This window comes from Colossoma macropomum, unplaced genomic scaffold (genome assembly GCF_904425465.1).
Source record: "Colossoma macropomum unplaced genomic scaffold, Colossoma_macropomum, whole genome shotgun sequence".
In the NCBI taxonomy this organism is placed as follows: Eukaryota; Metazoa; Chordata; class Actinopteri; order Characiformes; family Serrasalmidae; genus Colossoma; species Colossoma macropomum.
Window position 1 is genome coordinate 7,568,701 of NW_023494800.1, and position 17,992 is coordinate 7,586,692.

General features: G+C 39.3%; 1 protein-coding gene across 1 annotated transcript in view; it reads left to right on the forward strand.

Annotated features, from left to right (window-relative positions):
- The window catches only part of nedd4l (NEDD4 like E3 ubiquitin protein ligase), a 71,905-nt gene extending 61,036 nt beyond the window's left edge, over positions 1 to 10,869 (forward strand). Inside the window, 10 exon segments of the mRNA XM_036587612.1 lie at positions 3,028 to 3,149; positions 3,308 to 3,378; positions 4,008 to 4,103; positions 4,245 to 4,318; positions 4,417 to 4,477; positions 4,640 to 4,699; positions 6,233 to 6,340; positions 8,355 to 8,451; positions 8,874 to 8,946; positions 10,365 to 10,869. Of these exon segments, the coding sequence (XP_036443505.1) occupies positions 3,028 to 3,149; positions 3,308 to 3,378; positions 4,008 to 4,103; positions 4,245 to 4,318; positions 4,417 to 4,477; positions 4,640 to 4,699; positions 6,233 to 6,340; positions 8,355 to 8,451; positions 8,874 to 8,946; positions 10,365 to 10,467 (865 nt within the window). The 3' untranslated portion in view covers positions 10,468 to 10,869.
- The last annotated feature ends 7,123 nt before the right edge of the window (positions 10,870 to 17,992 follow it).

The window sequence follows — 17,992 nt, forward strand, 5'->3', positions numbered from 1 at the left end:
TCTCTAGAATGGACCGTTTCACATCAAACCCCTCTGAATTTCTTTGTTTGCATCTTAACGATTGAATTAAAGTCAACATTTTGAAAAATAGTTTTTTGTCTGTCTCAAGTGGTTCATTACTATGTTTTCCTTTGGACTAACCTAACCAGACAGGTCTAATGTTGATGTTACTTGTTCAGTGGCTGCTCTTCTTGTGCCATTTATTTTCTTCCTGAAGTTTGGCCAAAGCAGCTGCAGCTAACCCAGTTTCCTCTGTCTGGGCTATATTTAGGCTGGCGTTTTTGAAGTTGTAGCAGTATTTCATCTGTTAGCCGAGGGGGAAACGTCTGAGGGATGAATAATGTACGCTTTACTCTATCACTGATGTTCTTCTAGTACTTTTCATTCTCGCTATTCAGATGCTCTGCTTTATGTAAGAGCACTCGAGACAGACGCCACACGCTGCTGTCGGATTCTCTCACTTTCTCTCCCTCCCTTCATCCATCCTCCTCTTTCCATCCACCACCTCCCTCCCTCATCCATCTCACTCAATTTTTTTCTCTGCTCTGCTTTGTTTCTCTCATTTGTCCTCATTTTCTGAGCCTGGCTGGCTGGCTGGCTGGGTTAAAGCAGGTCTGCTGAGAGTAAATTGTGGCTTCCACTTTGACACTTTTCCACATTGCAGTTCAAGTGTTTCCTAATTTATGTAGGGTGATATTTCCAGTTCAGCCTTCAGATGCAATCAGAAATGCCCCTGTGTTTTCTGCTTTTCATGGATGTGCTGCTGTGGGCTAACAGTGAGGGCCTGCAGTCCAAACCATGCCCCACCAATAAGTCCAATATTTTATATTTACTGTTATGAGTTTGATCCCCAGCGATGCCACAGCCATACGTCTCCAGAAGTTCAAGAAAAACCTAATTGATCTCAGTCTTGTTGAGTGGGAAGGATGGTCCTATCCCCTCCCCCTCATTATTTAGTGTGATGCTAGCCAATGCAAATGTCCTTTAGCTTACATAATATAATTGTAGTTAATATATAATTTTATAAAACGGTTTATTTTATATTCCTGTGAAATGTGACACTGTTTAGATAGATCAGATGTAATTTTTCGTTCATGCAACTAAGGCTTTTAGAGGTAAACATCTGATAGGCTAAGCAGAAAGTTCACCCCCTTTCAGCTGTGTTGAAGGGGGACTCCACCGAGTATTCAAAAATTCTACATAATTAAACGGTTAAGATGTAAACAAAATCATTCAGAGTGGTTTGATATGAGATGCTCCGTTCTAAATAAACTTGCCAAGTCAGAAATGTTCACAGTGGTGGTGATAGGAACCAGACGTCCACCTCTGAAAGCTCCCTCACAGAAAATTATTACATGAAACAGCTAGATATGTGCTGATATATGATGTCTGACACATTATTATATGATAGTTTTGTAATAAAGTTTTGACTTCAAAATATATTTTAATCCATTTAATTTAATCCAGTCATGATGGAGGGGTACATGCCGGGTGTTGTCTATTTTCAGATTTCATCAACATTACATATAAAAGCTCAGACGACACCTGTAGGTTAACTGTTGGTTTTGTATAGTGAATAAAATGGCTATATTTGTGTTATAGACATTGTGAACCCTGGTTCCTATCACCACCACTGTAAAGAAATGAACAATGAACCATTTCACATCAAACCACTCTGAATATCTTAGTTTATGTCTCAAGGACTGGAATAATGGTGGAATTCCCCTTTAATGTTGCTAGCTAAGTTAAAGCTGTAACCTGCACCTCTAGCTAGCAGATAGCACGGCTGACGTTACTGTAAGATATTTGTTGACGCTCATCATGTTTAGCATATATACTGTCAATACAATTGAAATGTTAGGTTGATTGAGATTTTTGCCACTATTCAGTTGTTATAATGAATTTGTCAGCAAAGCATACATAGTTAATTTTGCCTTTATTGCATTTCAGTGTTGCTAAACAGCCTTAGTAAACATTGAAGCTTAAGTGTCATAGATGATGTTTGCTGATAAATTGCTTTGGTAGAAGACCGAGTCCTGTCAGGAATTTCTCAACTTGAGTAAGCTTGTGATCTGAATCTGCAGCAGTAAAAAAGGGCCTCTTTGAGACTTAATGTTTTGTAGTGGGCAATAATTTTGTGATGTCAGAATCAGGTCAGTTCCTGTTGTGTGGCTTGACCCGTAGCTCTCGGTAAGTGAACAAATGTGCATTTTGTCTACAGTTCAGGTGCGAGTTTCAAGCTTCAGGTTACCCTTTAGTACCCACTTTTAATGATATACTTCTGTTGTTTTCGTATTAAGTGTTAGAATGCGATGTTAGTATTTTACCTGTGTGTGATTGTGGCTTTGGTACTGGAACATTATCAAGAGAACTGGCAACGTTGTAAATGGATTTTGGTGGAGAAGAACAATGTTGATGGTGTTGGAGAATGATGGTGCTTGATAGAGAATGATGGTGATTAGTGGATGATGACTTTTTTGATGGAAGTGTTAGTGTTTGGTGGAGAACATTGTTTTGTTGGAGAGCACTGTTTGGTGGAGAATGCTGGTGTTTGGTGGAGAACGCTGATGTTTGGTGGAGAACGCTGGTGTTTGGTAGAGAACGCTGGTGTTTGGTGGAGAACGCTGATGTTTGGTGGAGAACGCTGATGTTTGGTGGAGAACGCTGGTGTTTGGTGGAGAAAGCTGGTGCCTGGGGGGGTACAGTTTTGTTTTTTGGACAGTGATGGTGTTTGTTGGTCAGTGATGGTTTTAGGTGGTAATTGTTTGTTCCTGGGCTTTAATTATCTTCACTAAGTGGAATTGTTTGTAAGAGACAGCTCCTGGCCCGTAGGAGCTTCTGCCTCATTTTCCTTTATTCAGTCATACAGTTAAGCTTTTACTTCTTTGACCTTTTAACAGTAAAAAAGATTGTTCTTTTTTTCTTGAGTTTTAATCGGTAAATGTTGGTGTTTCATTAGAGAACTATGATTTGTTGGAAATGCCACTGCAGTGTAATTTTAAATTAATTTTTCTTTTTTGTCCACAGAGATAACTACACTCTTCAGATCAACCCCAACTCAGGCCTCTGCAATGAAGACCATCTCTCATACTTCAAGTTCATTGGCCGGGTAGCAGGCATGGCTGTTTATCACGGAAAACTATTGGATGGTACGATTGCACTTTATTTCCAAGTGGCCAATCCAGTGATCTAAAGTTTAACCATTGCTTCCTTGAACAGTGGTGTTGACAGCTGGTCTGGATATAATCTTAAACGTCTGTGATCAGGATCTGTATTTAGGAGGCTTATTTACTGTTTTGTTTTCCAGGTTTCTTCATCCGACCCTTCTACAAGATGATGCTGGGAAAGCAGATCACATTGAATGACATGGAGTCGGTGGTAAGTCTCTCCTCATAAATAGGTTCAAACAGGAAAGAGCTTAAAAAATGAAATATTGCAAATCATATTAAAAAATGACAACCTGACCACAAGTCATGATGGTAAATGCAGTATTATTTGGTTTAGAGTCACTGTTCAGAAATTTGGAGTCAATAAAAATAAATTTCAATAAAATAAAACCCATTTAGTTGCAGATAAATGTATATATGGATTCTGATATGCTAGTCCTGTGCAACTAGGAGACTATGAATCTGGAAGAAAAGGAAAGAAATGTTGAGAATAATGAACAGAGTTGTAGAAGACTCTTAATTGTCTGAGAAAGCTGTAGAAAATCAAGAATGAAGTTATAGTAAAGTTGAAGTCTATAATGCCTGGTCTTTTGGTAATCAACTCTCAATAAATAAATAATAATAAAGTAGTTAATTCTGTTATTTTGTGCATCGATTCATATCTTCTTGCTCCCAGAATACTCAAAATATTTAAAACATCTGAAAACATCTCAAAAACCTTCTGAGGTTTTAAATTTTCATTGTATTATTGAGTTTTTATAGAATATAAAATAACAAATCTGATTAATTTGACAAGTGACTTTTTTAACCTGTAGTGTATGTGTTTTGGTGTCTTTGTAGGACAGCGAATACTACAACTCACTAAAGTGGATTCTGGAGAACGACCCAATGGAACTGGATTTGCGGTTCTGTATCGATGAGGATAATTTCGGACAGGTAACCACAGCCTACCTGAATCCATTCAGCTGAAACTTTGTTGCTAAATTCATATCATAGGCCAAGCAAACCTGTTCAATGTCTGCTGGCCATATCATTTCTGGCCATACCATTTTTTTTTTCTCTCCTGGTTTCATTCAGACGTACCAGGTGGATCTGAAGCCAAGTGGCTCGGATTTGGTCGTCACCAATGACAACAAAAAGGAGTACATCGAGTAAGTCACTCAGTCTCATAAGCTGTCATTAATGGCTTTACAGAAGACTTTTTCTGCGTTGCTGTAAAACTCTTCCTTTATTTTCTCTCTTTGAGCAGCTTGGTCATACAGTGGAGGTTTGTTAACAGGGTCCAGAAACAGATGAATGCCTTCATGGAGGTAAAGAACCATCCTTAAAAACTGCTCGGTTCAGTTACATTTACACATCCTGCCAGTAGGTGGCAGTGTGTCCCAAATGTTGTGATGGGTGGTCAGAACATGAATGTGCTGCTTATATCCATTATTTGTCTGATCTTGATTGGATATTTTTTTGTCTTGCAGGGATTCACGGAGCTCATCCTCATCGACTTAATCAAAATCTTTGATGAGAATGAGTTGGAGGTAACATTTCTTATTGCATAAACACATATGCACATTACAGTGCACAGAAAGAACTGTATTGTAATGTGTTTCACGTGGACATTGACTTAAACGCTCTATTACAAACACATCTTAGCTCTGAAATCCTACCTTATCTGTTCAGACGCCATGTCGGCTTCAGTTAGGATTGAATACTGGACAACAGCTCTTACAAGGAATATTATAGAATCATCCAAACTTCAATCAACCAAAAGTCCTCTAAATAGGGTCCTAACTTTATTACAGTTCAGTGGTGCCATAACTTGTATTTTAAGGTTTTACCAGTATATATAATGGTAAAATATAAAATATATTGTAAACCTTCTTTTATAGGCAACTACCATTTAAGTGACCCTTATTATTTATACACAACGGGGAAATTTCACCTCCGCATTTTGACCCATCCGTGCAGTGAAACACCACATACACACTAGTAATCACACACACTAGGGGGCAAAGAGCACACTTGCCCGGAGCGGTGGGCAGCCCTATCCACGGCACCTGGGGAGCAGTTGGGGGTGAGGTGCCTTGCTCAAGGGCACTTCAGTCACGTACTGTCAGCTGGGGGGATCGAACCGGCGACGTTCCAGTCACAAGGCTGGTTCCCTGACCTCCAGCCTAGTAGGAATGAGTTTGGAATATAAGATATTTTAAATGAACAGTATTTTATATTTTATGTTGTTCCATTCACTAATCACTGCTGTTAGATAGCACCCCTAGTCCATTTCTGAGGCAATATCATATAAAATCAAGTATTTCATGAAGTTCATCAAATTTTTTTTGTCATTTAATTATGAACTTACTCCACATACATTTTACTGTGTACCAGTATTTAATGTACTGTAGATGCTTTCACTTTCCCAGTACCCTTTGGTTATCTATGTACAGCCACTATGGTAATGCTAATTTCCACTGACAGCTCAGTAGTGTTCATTATTTTTTGTTTTTGTTTTTTTTGTTTTTTTTGTTTTTTTGCTTCCAAACCCTGATGTTTTCTGAGTGAAACACCATATCAGGGATACACAATTATGAATACACAAGAGTCAAAAAATCGTTTAAATGGTATGATGAATTATGCTCAATATGACCAAGGTCAGTTTAGTTTTCAGGTTGCTCCTGTAATATGAATTTGTGAAAAATGCTATTTATAACTCAGGAGCCTCGTTCAAAGAACAGTCCACTGCTTATAGCTTCAATGTGAATGGACAGGGCTAAACTGCTATAGGCTGAAAAGGCTGATCTGTTTAAATCTGTCAGTTTTTGTGTCATCACAAAAACAGTAAGTTCAAAACGGGCTGTTTTGCAGCTTATTTTCCATATATTGAAAGTGAATAGTATGTTATACGGGAAGTGAATGGTATGTTTTGAAACCTTATCAAAGTTTACATGCTGCATCAAACTTACATTTAAAAAAATTAAGAATTAAGATGAGCCCTTTAAGACTGAATACTGAATAATACTGTATACTGAATTATAAGCTTAGAGTCCAGTTATGCTGTTTGTATTTGTCTGCAGCTGCTGATGTGTGGTCTGGGGGATGTAGATGTTAACGACTGGAGGCAGCACACTGTCTATAAGAATGGCTACTGCCCAAATCACCCGGTCATTCAGTGGTTCTGGAAGGTAAGCAGAGATTGCTTGTGTGTTATTCTTTTGGAGCCGTGATTGCTCTTGCTTGATTGACTCAGGGAGAGCAAGAGAGTGACTGGTGGATTAAAGTTAGTGTGACCCATTTCAGGAGTGCGTGTGCATGTGCATGTGAGCGAGTGTCTCTGTGTGTGTGTGCTGTTCTGTACGGGACAGGCACACTCTGTAGATCAAAGTCTTTTTGATGTGATGCTCATGCTGTGTTTGCTCTGATGAAAGAGCCACTGAGCACATCAGAACTGCCTTATCAGCAGACTGGAGACACGGTGTGCACACATACACACACACACACACACACACACACACACACACACACACACACACACACACACACACACACACACACACACATATATACATATATTACATATATATATATATATGTGTGTGTGTGTTTCTGTTTTTAGACGTGTTGGGATGTGAAGTGTGTGTGTGTGTGTTTGTGTCAAAACAGCCAGTTTTACAAGTTATTTCTTTTTTAGGAGATATTTCTGAGGAGATTAGATATAAGATAATCTACTTGCACTCGCTTAAGGGAGGAGAAAATAAGTCAAATGGACTGACCACCCCAGAGTCCAGACCTCAATGTCACAGATTATTTGGATTGGAGCAGAAAATGCAACCAACTTTGGAAAAATATTCCTGTAGATTTATTTGAAAAACTGGAAGCAAGTCTCCGGAAAAGAGTGGAAGCTGTAATATAGGCAAAGAGTGGACACACTAAATACTGAACAATGACGTTGAGTGTATTGGTCCAGTCATCATGCTTTGTAAAGGGCAGCTGCTATTTTCAAATTATGTTACAAAATAAAAACAAAAAAAGAGATACAGGGTTTTGTGTGTATATATATATATATATATATATATATATATATATATATATATATATATATATATATATATAATATGTTACCATCCTCTACTCTTTTGTGATAGCTTAATTTAGCATTAAATGGTGGAACGTTGCTGTGAGGATTTAATTGCATTCTGCCACAAAAGCATTAGTGAGGTCATGAGCATTAGCTGATGTTGGATGGTCAGTTCTGGAACTCCAGCTCATCCCAGAGGTACTGGATGGAGCTCCATCACTCTAGAGAACACAGTTCCAGTGCTCCACTGCTCCACAGTCCAGTGTTGGGGGAGGGGGGTTTGACACGCTTGACATTGGGCATGGTGACCTCAGGCTCATGTGTGGCCGCTATTTGCAATGCTTCTCTGTGGAAATTATACAAACTGTGTATGTGGTTACACACAATAGGTGCACCTTAAAGCAACTGAATTTACAAATTAGAAGAGGTATCTGGACACTTTTGGCCAAATAGTGTGTCTAAGGTGTTTATATAATTATTATATAATAATAACTTACAATTTGATCATTTTTACACAGGTAGGCGAGGGTAGTGTTAGGAGTCTTGCCCAAGGACTCTTATTGGTAAAGTGTAGGGTGTTTGCCCAGACAGGGATTGAACCCCAGCCTACAGCGTGGAAGGCAGAGATGTTACCCACTACGCTATACCACCCACGCCATAATAATGATAGTATGTTCCACATGTGTTATATACTATATGTGATAAGGATTTTCTAGACCCTAAACTCAGTTTAATTAAGTAAGCAAAAAGTAATGGTTAAACCGTTTTAGTTGTTAAAAATAAATAAATAACTAAAAAAAAATAGACATAATGCATATCTATGCATAATGCATATCGCTGCTGTTGGAAGAAAAGGAAAAGGAAAAAAACATACCTTACTTTCAATGTAAGTCGATGGAACCAGAGTTTTTTCCAAGTCATTTTGGACCGTTTCTTTTGGTCCATTCATCACAAAATTTATACACAATGTGAAGGGAAACAAGTATTTTCAAATTATGTCAAAAACTATACAAGGTTTTAAACTGTTTCATAACTGTTAAGTTATAATTTAACATCACCACTTTGCTGTTATTACTTCCTATGACAGGCACAAATTTTATTATCTGTAATTATCTTTGTAGGCTGTGTTATTGATGGATGCTGAGAAGAGGATTCGTTTGCTACAGTTCGTCACAGGAACGTCCAGAGTGCCCATGAACGGCTTCGCTGAGCTCTACGGTGAGACAACAGTGCGCACATGCACACTAGGGTTTCTAAATCTCTAAGCTCACAAAGATTGTATTTGATTGTGAACCTTTAGGAAACCTTTCAGTACATCATGAAATGTCAAATTTCACCACAAATTTGATTGTTTCGGTATGATTCAGAATTCTTTTTAAAAATACATTACATATATCCTGGTTAGTACGTAATTCAATACATTATACAATGAATGGGTGGTTTCTGTTTATGTGCCTGTTATAGAGAGGCTCTGCCTGCCCTTCACCTTTCTGTGCGTCAGTTGTTGCATTTGCGTCAAAATGAGATGATGATAGAGTTATGTATGTTTTTAAATTAAAAAATAAATATGCCCTTGCAAGCCTTGTTTGCTTTTCTCTGTCTTTTGTAAAAGATTCTATTTGTCACGCCGTGTGTTGTAGGTTCAAATGGGCCGCAGCTGTTTACCATCGAGCAGTGGGGGACGCCAGACAAACTGCCCCGCGCTCACACATGGTGAGTTCCTCTCAAGTTGGACTCTAAACCAGGGCAGCTTCAGTCCTGAATTCAGTGACGAGGACAAACAATACAGACCTAACTGAGGCCTCAGGATTGCAGCAGTTCATTTTCGGAGATAACAGTGTGGGCATTTTTCCACTGGAACCTTTGGCACTAGAAAACTGGAACTGTGGTTTTACCAGTGGCCATCGGCCCGGTACCTGAGGCTCCAGTGTTTTTTTTATGCTCAAGATTGGCACTAACAAGACCTATCAGGTACTCCGGGGTCTTCTCCTCTGTTTCACTATCACTTGCAGCTGAATCGAATAACAATTCAGCAAATTCTTTACTCTTCCAAGTGAGGATAACGAAAGCCACCACAAGATACATCACCAATAAGAGCACCAGAGTGTGAACTAAAATGTTTTATGAAGTTAAGGTGAAATAAGCCAATCAGGGGAAAATAGTTAATTAAAAGCTTTGTTTGATTCTACACACGATTCTGCATAATTATAGACATTTGTGCGATTGCACACACTGTTAAACTATTAAAGCACCCTGTCATTTCATTTCAGCACAACTGTGTTAAGCTATCATGAGTCAGAATGCTAATGTGTCAGTTCTCACTCTCAAGAGAAAGAAATTGGTTACACTTTATTTTAAGTGGTCCTTTGAGATGAAACAAACACTCAACGGACTCTCAGTGATTTATCAACAACATATGAGGGTGAGGATTTGGTGTTGGGTAGGTTAGGTTTTGCATAATGGAAGTAACATATTAACAATACATCTACTTAATGTAAGTAATGTATCAACAGAACATCTACAAGATATTTACTTCAATGTATTGAGATGCGTCACTACTGCTACTGCACTGATATGCTGTTGATGTGTTACTGATAATCTGTTAAGAGTTTATTAATCATCTACAAAGGACCACTCCAAATAAAGTGTTACCAGAATTTGTGATCATGGACGCTACACGTGAGTGTAAATGTAGAGATTTTGGTGAGTGTGCTGCACAGAACAGGGCAGTATATTGTTTCCTGTAAGCCAACTAGCAAGTGGGGTAGCTGCCAAAAAGGCAATTAAAACAGCACTCGAAACCCCAGATCTCAGCATTCTTGCTCTCTCATTGGCTGTCGCCTGAATCACTCGTGTTAAATTGCTGACCATCTCACACTACAGAACTGAGTTGTCAAAATCAAATATGTTTGAAAATATCTGAAGGTCTCTGATCACTCCAGAGCTCAGTCGGAGCTCCTAGCCTGGAAAATCACGACTGATAAATTGTCAGAAGGGGCAATCAGGGTTACAAATCATGTAGTCTAGGCCTGGCTAAGGGGGCAGGGGTGGAATTGTGTAAATCAGATTTTTGGCATCTCTTGAACCCCTTTGTCCTGTTTCTTTTTCTTTTGCTTGTTTATTCTCCACAGCTTTAACCGACTGGACCTGCCGGCCTATGAGTCGTTTGATGACCTGAGGGAGAAGCTGCTGTTGGCAGTGGAGAACGCCCAGGGCTTTGAGGGAGTGGACTAGAGGGATGGCCACGAAAACATCCAATCTGCCAACACAGACTGTACACAACACACACACACACACACACACACACACACACACGCTGCCGTCGTATGGCCGAACCCAAGCGCCTGAAGCAGCATAATCACAACAGTAATGCATGTGTCCGTGTGCCGAGGAGCCAGTGTGGACTCGCATAGAGACGCACAGAGACTTTCAGTAGACGATAGAGCACTCAGCAGAGTCCTTTAATACTGCTCTCTCTCTCTCTCTCTCTCTCTCTCTCTCTCTCTCTCTCTCTCTCTCTCTTTCTCTCTCTCTCTTTCTCTGTCTCTTTCTCTCTCTCTCTCTCTCTCTCTCTCTCTCTCTCTCTCTGTCTCTTATTCTTATTTTTGGCTCATGCTGTCTCTTTCTGGTGCTTTCTTCTCTTACTCTCTGTCTCTATCTTTCTGTCTACCTGTATCACTCTCTCATTCTTTTTTCTTTCTTTCTTTTTTTGTGCATTTTTAATGTCAGTTCATCTTTTTTCTTGTTTTCTCTATTTCTATTTCCTTTCTGTCTCGTTCTTCTATTTTTCTTTTACTCTCTCTGTCTCTCTCTTTCTTCTCCTTTTCTTTTCCTTCTCTTGTTCATGCTGTTTTTCTCTTCTCACTCCCGAGTTTTCTCTTTTATTTCTGTTTTTCTTTTACATTTCTTTCTTTATCACTCTCACTTTTTTCTTTATCACACTTTTCTCATGGTTTTTTTTATTTTTTGCTACTCTCTCTCTTTCTCCTGCACTCTCTCTCCCTATCAGAGGCAGAGACTTTCTCAGATATATTTCTATATTTCTCTCTGTACTCGCCTCAGAGGAGCATGGCCTTGAGAAGAAGAAAAAAAAAAACAAACAGACTTTTTCATTTTGTCTTTTAATAAAAGCTACGGTTAGTTTAAATGCAGCCAACAGGGAGCTTCAGTCACCCCTATCAGGTCTAACCACCAGATTACCTTAGGAAAAACAAGAGCCAATCACAGGACGAAGAGCAACTCCTCATCCTCGCTCCTCCTCTTCACTCCTTCCGCAAGGATTACTTTCTTTGTTTTGTTTTTTTTTTAATCTTTTGCAAAGCCAAGAAGGAAAAGGATGTTCATAATCATTTTTAAATTTTTATTCTGATCATTGTTTATTATTATGATTATATTATCATGCTTCTCGCAGAGTTTGCCGATATTTGTACCGATGACGTGGTTTACAGTTTTAGAAAAAAAGAAAAAATATCATTCTTGATCTGGCCAGGCCGTAACAGAATAAATATCATTTAATATAATTGAAAAACATGATCAACTTGGCTGTTGTAGTGCTAAACAAAACTGGCATGAACATGTATCTGTGTTTTTGATATGATTACGTAGTAATTATGGAGCTACTCACTCTTCCTGCTCGAACCCTGGAGAAAAGGGGGAAGACCAATAAGACATGTAAATGAGTTCGGTTTTCACAATTGTATTATTAATATTATTGTTATTATCGTTATTATACTTATATAATGCTGTAAATTAGTTTGTTTTGTTTTTTTGGGGGGGCAAACTTTTACTTCTGTCACTGTATGTATTAAAGCTTCTGTAAGTATTAACATGAATGAAAGGTTGAAGATGTGAACGTTCTGACTGAGAAATGAAAGTGCTGCAGACTCTTTTAGTACACAACACTCTTCTATCACTTTCTTTCATTTCTTTACATCCTTGCTTTCTTTCTCTCTTCCCTCATTTTTCCCCCCCTTTTCCATTCTAAACACCACTGAACCTATAAGGGCACTTTAACAGTCACTCACGAGGGTCGTGGGGTTGACGTTTGTCTTTTATTATTAACTTGAATGTGACTTTGCTATATTGTTTTTCTGTTCAGAGCACTCGAATACTCTGTGCAATATCTACAGTCTGTTCTCTGCCTGCTGCTAACATACAGAACACTCGGTCGTGGAGCGAGGCTTTCAGGCGATGCTAAAACTGGCCGTCAGGATGGCTGTTCCGGGGTCAGTTTCGGACACTCTGGATCTGTGCATGTAGGCCAGGTTTTTCTCAGAGTGACACTTCAGACTGCTTCTTTTCTTACTGGTTCTCTCTCCTCTTTCTCTTTTTCTCTTACCCGCCACGCTGTTCCCAACCGTGGCGCAATAGATTTTGTGAAATTCTTCTTCTTACTGCTCTTGTCGTTATTTTCCTCTCTCTTTTTGTAGGGGGCTGTTGTTTTTTTGTTTTTTTTAATTGATGGGGGATTGTTCGCCTTGTTTTGATTCCTCATCCCACGAGCCCTTGCGATTCGTATAACTTGGTTCAAATTAAACTGACGAATGCAAACTCCAGCTGTCTTTATTTGTTTCGAATCCCACTTGTGTTCCAGTTTGTGCTCAGAATGAAGAGTTTTTAATAAGTTATATAACAATGTGGTCCTTTTGATTGTAAAATTTTAGCTTATTTTAAATGAGAATTCCACCAGTTTTTTCTAAATATCTGCATAATTAAATCATTTGAGTCCATCAGAGTGGTCTGATGTGAAGTGCTCCTTTCCAGAGAGTCAGAATTGTTCACAGTGGTGGTGATGGGAACCGGACGTCTGATGTGTTCCAAAATGTTCTAACGAAATAGAAAAGTTATATGAAAATATAACTTATATGAAAAAGAAATAGTTAAATGAAATAGATGTACATAAACTAAGACACTGTTTTATATATTTTTGAGAAGGTTTTGGCATCAAACCTACTTTTTAAAACACCATTTACAGTGGAGGTACATGCAGGGCATTGTAAGGCCGCCTTATTAATGTGTGGGAACAAGATCCTAATGCATCATGGGAATAAGTCGTGGCACAACGTAGTAAGGCACAGGAATGAGATCACACCTTACTAAGTCGTGGCCATGCATTAGGATCTTGTTCCAACACCTTACTAAGTCGTGGCCACGCATTATTTTTATCTATACAGGATGTCACCAGCGGGGCTCCATACAAAATAGTCCTTGGAGAAAACTTTTTTCAGGTGTGACTATTTTATCATTGTAAACATTGCATACAAAAACCTTGTGTAGGTTCACTGGTCATTTTGGGGCTATTTTTGTATTGTGGACATTGTGACCACTGGTTCCTGTCAGCATCACAGTAAGGAAATCAAATGTCACCAATACAGGACACATATTAGCCAGTCAGAAAATGACAAAGCTTTGAATAATTTTTATATTCTGTGCATGTATCCTTTCAAGTATTATGATGGGACCAATAGCTATAACTATTGGTGGAATGACTGTTCGAACCCCAGTATACACACTGTGGGCACTTTATTAGAAACCCCTCTTTTATAGCTGATTAGAAAAATCAGCTCACAGACTGCTGGAAATTGACACTATTAAATTTGGGCACTCTGACTCTGTAACACTGTCAAACTGTCTTACCACTATTAAAATACTCATGATGCACCGATCAGGCATAACATTATGGCCCTTGTTTCCTTGTTTCTACACTCATTGTCCATTTTATCAGCTCCACTTACTATATAGGTGCACTTTGTAGTTCTACAGTTACAGACTGTAGTCCATCTGTTTCTCTGCATACTTTGTCAGCCCTCTGTTACCCTGTTCTTCAGTGGTCAGTACCCCCATGGACCCTCACAGAGCAGGTACTATTTGGGTGATGGATCATTCTCAGCACTGCAGTAACACTGATGTGGTGGTGGTGTGTTAGTGTGTGTTGCGCTAGTCTGAGTGGATCAGACACAGCAGTATGCAGAGAAACAGATGGACTACAGTCTGTAACTGTAGAACTACAAAGTGCACCTATATAGTAAGTGGAACTGATTAAATGGACAATGACCATAGAAACAAGGATATAATGTTGTAATGATATAATGTTATGCCTGATCAGTGTAAGTGCTACATACTAGCTGAACAGGGCAAAAGTTTGGGCACCCCTATGGAATTACATTTTAATTTTGTAAGTGGACATAAGTTAGAAATCCACCACAGAGAACACACTGTTGTACATTTTAACACAGTTACTGTTTATTTGCTGAATTTAATATAATGGGGGAAAAATCAAATATAAAACGTGGCCTGCTTACCTAGGATTACATAGACATACGCTCTCAAAACGTTCTTCAAGGGTTCTTTTGAAAAGATAGCTTAATACATTAATACTCAAAGAACCATTTGCATGCTTAAATGACATGCTTCAGATTGATGGACAGTGTGTTGTATGTGGTTCTATACAGAACCGTTTTGAAAAGTGTTCTATTATTACATGCTTGACATCGCAACAATAGAACAACCCTTTTTGGTGCTATATAGAACCACATACAACACATTCTCCATCAATCGGAAGAACCTTTTAAGCATGCAAAATGTTCTTCGAGTGTTCATGGTTCTCTATAGAATCATTGTCTTTGCTAAAGAACCCTGGAAGAACTTTCCTTTTTTGGAGGGTGGGATGATATTAAATTTGTAGTAATATTAGAATTCTAAGGAATCAAATCACCATCAAATTACATCATGAAATTATTTGTGAGGTCATACAAAACCTGTGTCCTTTCTCTAAAAGGGTCACTGAGTCTGTTTTGTAACATACACTGTAAAAAATGGCTCGTCAGATCAACCTAAAGAAATTACTGCATGTATTAACAAGCAGTTAAACTAGTTTAATTAAATCATTTCATCATCAATTACATAACATCAATTACTTTGAATGACAGATTCTTTTAATCAGTGTAATTTTTTGAGTTAAATAAAACTAGTTCCACTGCTTGTTATCATGCATAAGAAGCAAAAATTGCACAGAAGCCTCAACAACTGAATATAATATCAACTTTTTTCAGTATTTAGTGTGTCCACTCATCTTTATTATAGCTTCCGTTCTTTTCAAGACACTTGTTTTCAGTTTTTCAAAGAAATCTTTAGTGATATTTCTCCACACCCCAAACGTTGAGTCTTAGAAGTTGGTTAGACTTTCTGCTTCTCACCAACCAAGTTATTCTACATTGAGTGAAGTTGAGGTCTGGACTCTGGGGCGGTCAGTCCATTGTTCTGAGAACACCAGCAGCTTCTTCGTTTGATGTGTCTCCTTTTCTCAGTGAGGTTCTTCTTGACAGCTACACATCCTTTCAGACCCATAGCGCTGAGTTGTCTTCTCACAGTGGAAGGATGGACAGAAACACCTGTGGATGTTTTCAGATCTGAAGCAGCTTGATTTTCTCCTCTCTCTCAAAGATGAAAGCTAATAGTGTTCATCTGATGGGGACAGTTTTGGTGTCTACCAGCCTTGCATGGTTGTTAGGAGTCCCATTTTCTCTGTAACAATAAATCATTTTTGAACTCGTATGTAATCTCCTTGAAAAATATCTCCTGAAAATGAATAACTTGTAAATAATGCTCATTTTGACTGGAAATTAAATAAATAAAAAGTGGTCTTTCACTTTTCATAGTGCAATTATGTCATACTAGTTAATAAATATTTTCAGAAGATTGTCAGCTATTGAAGGACAGTGTTGTTTTTTGTTACAGTCGTTATGTAAAAGTGTGTTGTGGTTTTGGTTATACAATACACTTTTAGCCAAAATTTAAATGAGCAATTTAAAAGGAGACCTTCGTAGAAGAGACGTGTTTACCATTTCAAATATATACCATTAATATTATTAAAAAAAAATATATATATAGTAAAAATTATTAGTCAAAAGTATCGCATCATTGAGCCACATGCTCACTTTCTTAGGACAGCCTGTCTGATTTCCAGTTACAGCTCAAGCCCACAAATGTTTGGAAACTCTTATTGACTCTGGACTGAAGCTTAAGGCTGGTCATTGCTCCACAACGTCAGGTTGAGATGTACTGCACTCCACGTTCGACCGGTTGGCTGGCTCCAAGTAGGCCAGAGGCCAGGTAAACAAGGGCAAAGCCAGGGTATCAGCACAGGTTTGGGAGTGGGGGGAGATTTCTCCTAGCAGACGGTTCTATTTCATGTAAAACGCTTGTTGATACGACCTTTCTGCAGATTGCAGCAGGTTAAGTCTGGCCCAATTCAGCTTTTGATCTAGTTCAAGGCCTCAGAGTGTTTTCACTGTACACAGTGGGCCAGAGCAGAGTTGCACAATGTTAAGCGCTAATGATACCAGTAAAACTATAACGTCTCATTAATGTATCATTAAGAATGTGTGTAATGTGATCAGGTCCTAAAGCAGAAAATGGAATGTATTCAGTTTTTCTGTTTGTTTGTTTTTTTTTTCTTTTTTCTTTTTTGGTAGTTGTTCCTCTTCTATGCTAAGGAAGACTGTTTCCCGCATTCCGACCTGGCTGCATGGTGAAGGGAACATGGTTCATCAGGAGCTTATCAGCCTCAAGGACGAGCAAACATGCAGCTCCAAAACACGTGGATTCTAAGAAAAAGCCCACCTGCATTCAGACAAGCGCTGCCCTTCTTGAGCTTGGCTATTAGTGCCACACCCCCTTTGTTAGGTTTGGCCTGAAATCTCTACCTCTTGTGCTGGAATTGGCCAGCATAGGTGATTTTCACTGGATTTGGCTAGCGCCTCCTTTGCTGGGATTGGCTAGTAATGTCCCGCCTCCAGTACTGGGTTTGACTAACTGTGTCCCGCCTCCAGTGCTGGGTTTGACTAACTGTGTCCCGCCTCCAGTGCTGGATTTGACTAACTGTGTCCTGTCTCCTCTGCTGTGTATGATGAACACTATCCCATCTTGTTTGCTGGATTTGACTAACAATGTCCCGTCTCCTCTGCTGAGTTTGGCTAACAATGTCTGGCCTTCTTTGCTGAGATTGGACAGTAATGACCCGCCTTGTGTACTGGGTCTGATTGATATTATCCCACCTGCTGTAATGGGTTTGACTCATAACGTTCCGCCTGTTCTGCTGGGTTTGGCTTGTAATGTCCTGCCTCATATAGTGGGTTTGGCTAACAGCGTTGCTCCTCCTCTGCTGGGTTTGGCTAACAATGTTCCTTCTCCTCTGCTGGGTTTGACTAACAACATTCCTCCTCCTCTGCCGGGTTTGGCTAACAACATTCCTCCTCCTCTGCTGGGTTTGGCTAACAACGTTCCTCCTCCTCTGCCGGGTTTGCCTAGTAATGTGCCGCCTCATTTACTAGTTCAGGCTAGCACCGTTCCTCTTCCTCTGCTGGGTTTGGCTAGTAGTGTCCTGCCTCATGTACTAGCCCTGGCTAGCAATGTTCATCCTCATTTTCTGGTTTGGCAAACAAAGTTCCTCCTCCTGTGCTGAGTTTGGCAAACAAGGTTCCTCCTCCTCTGCTGGTTTGGCTAATAATGTTGCTCTTTCTCTGCTGGGTTTGGCTAATAATATCCTGCCTCATATACTAGCTCTGGCTAGCAAAGTTCCTCCTCATTTTCTGGTTTGGCTAACACTGTTCCTCCTCCTATGCTGGGTTTGGCTAACACTGTTCCTCCTCCTATGCTGGGTTTGGCTAACAATGTTCCTCTGCCTGTGCTGGTTTATTAATGTTCCACCTCTTGTCCTGGCTTTGGCTGGTAATGTACCGCCTTCTGTGATGAAATTGGC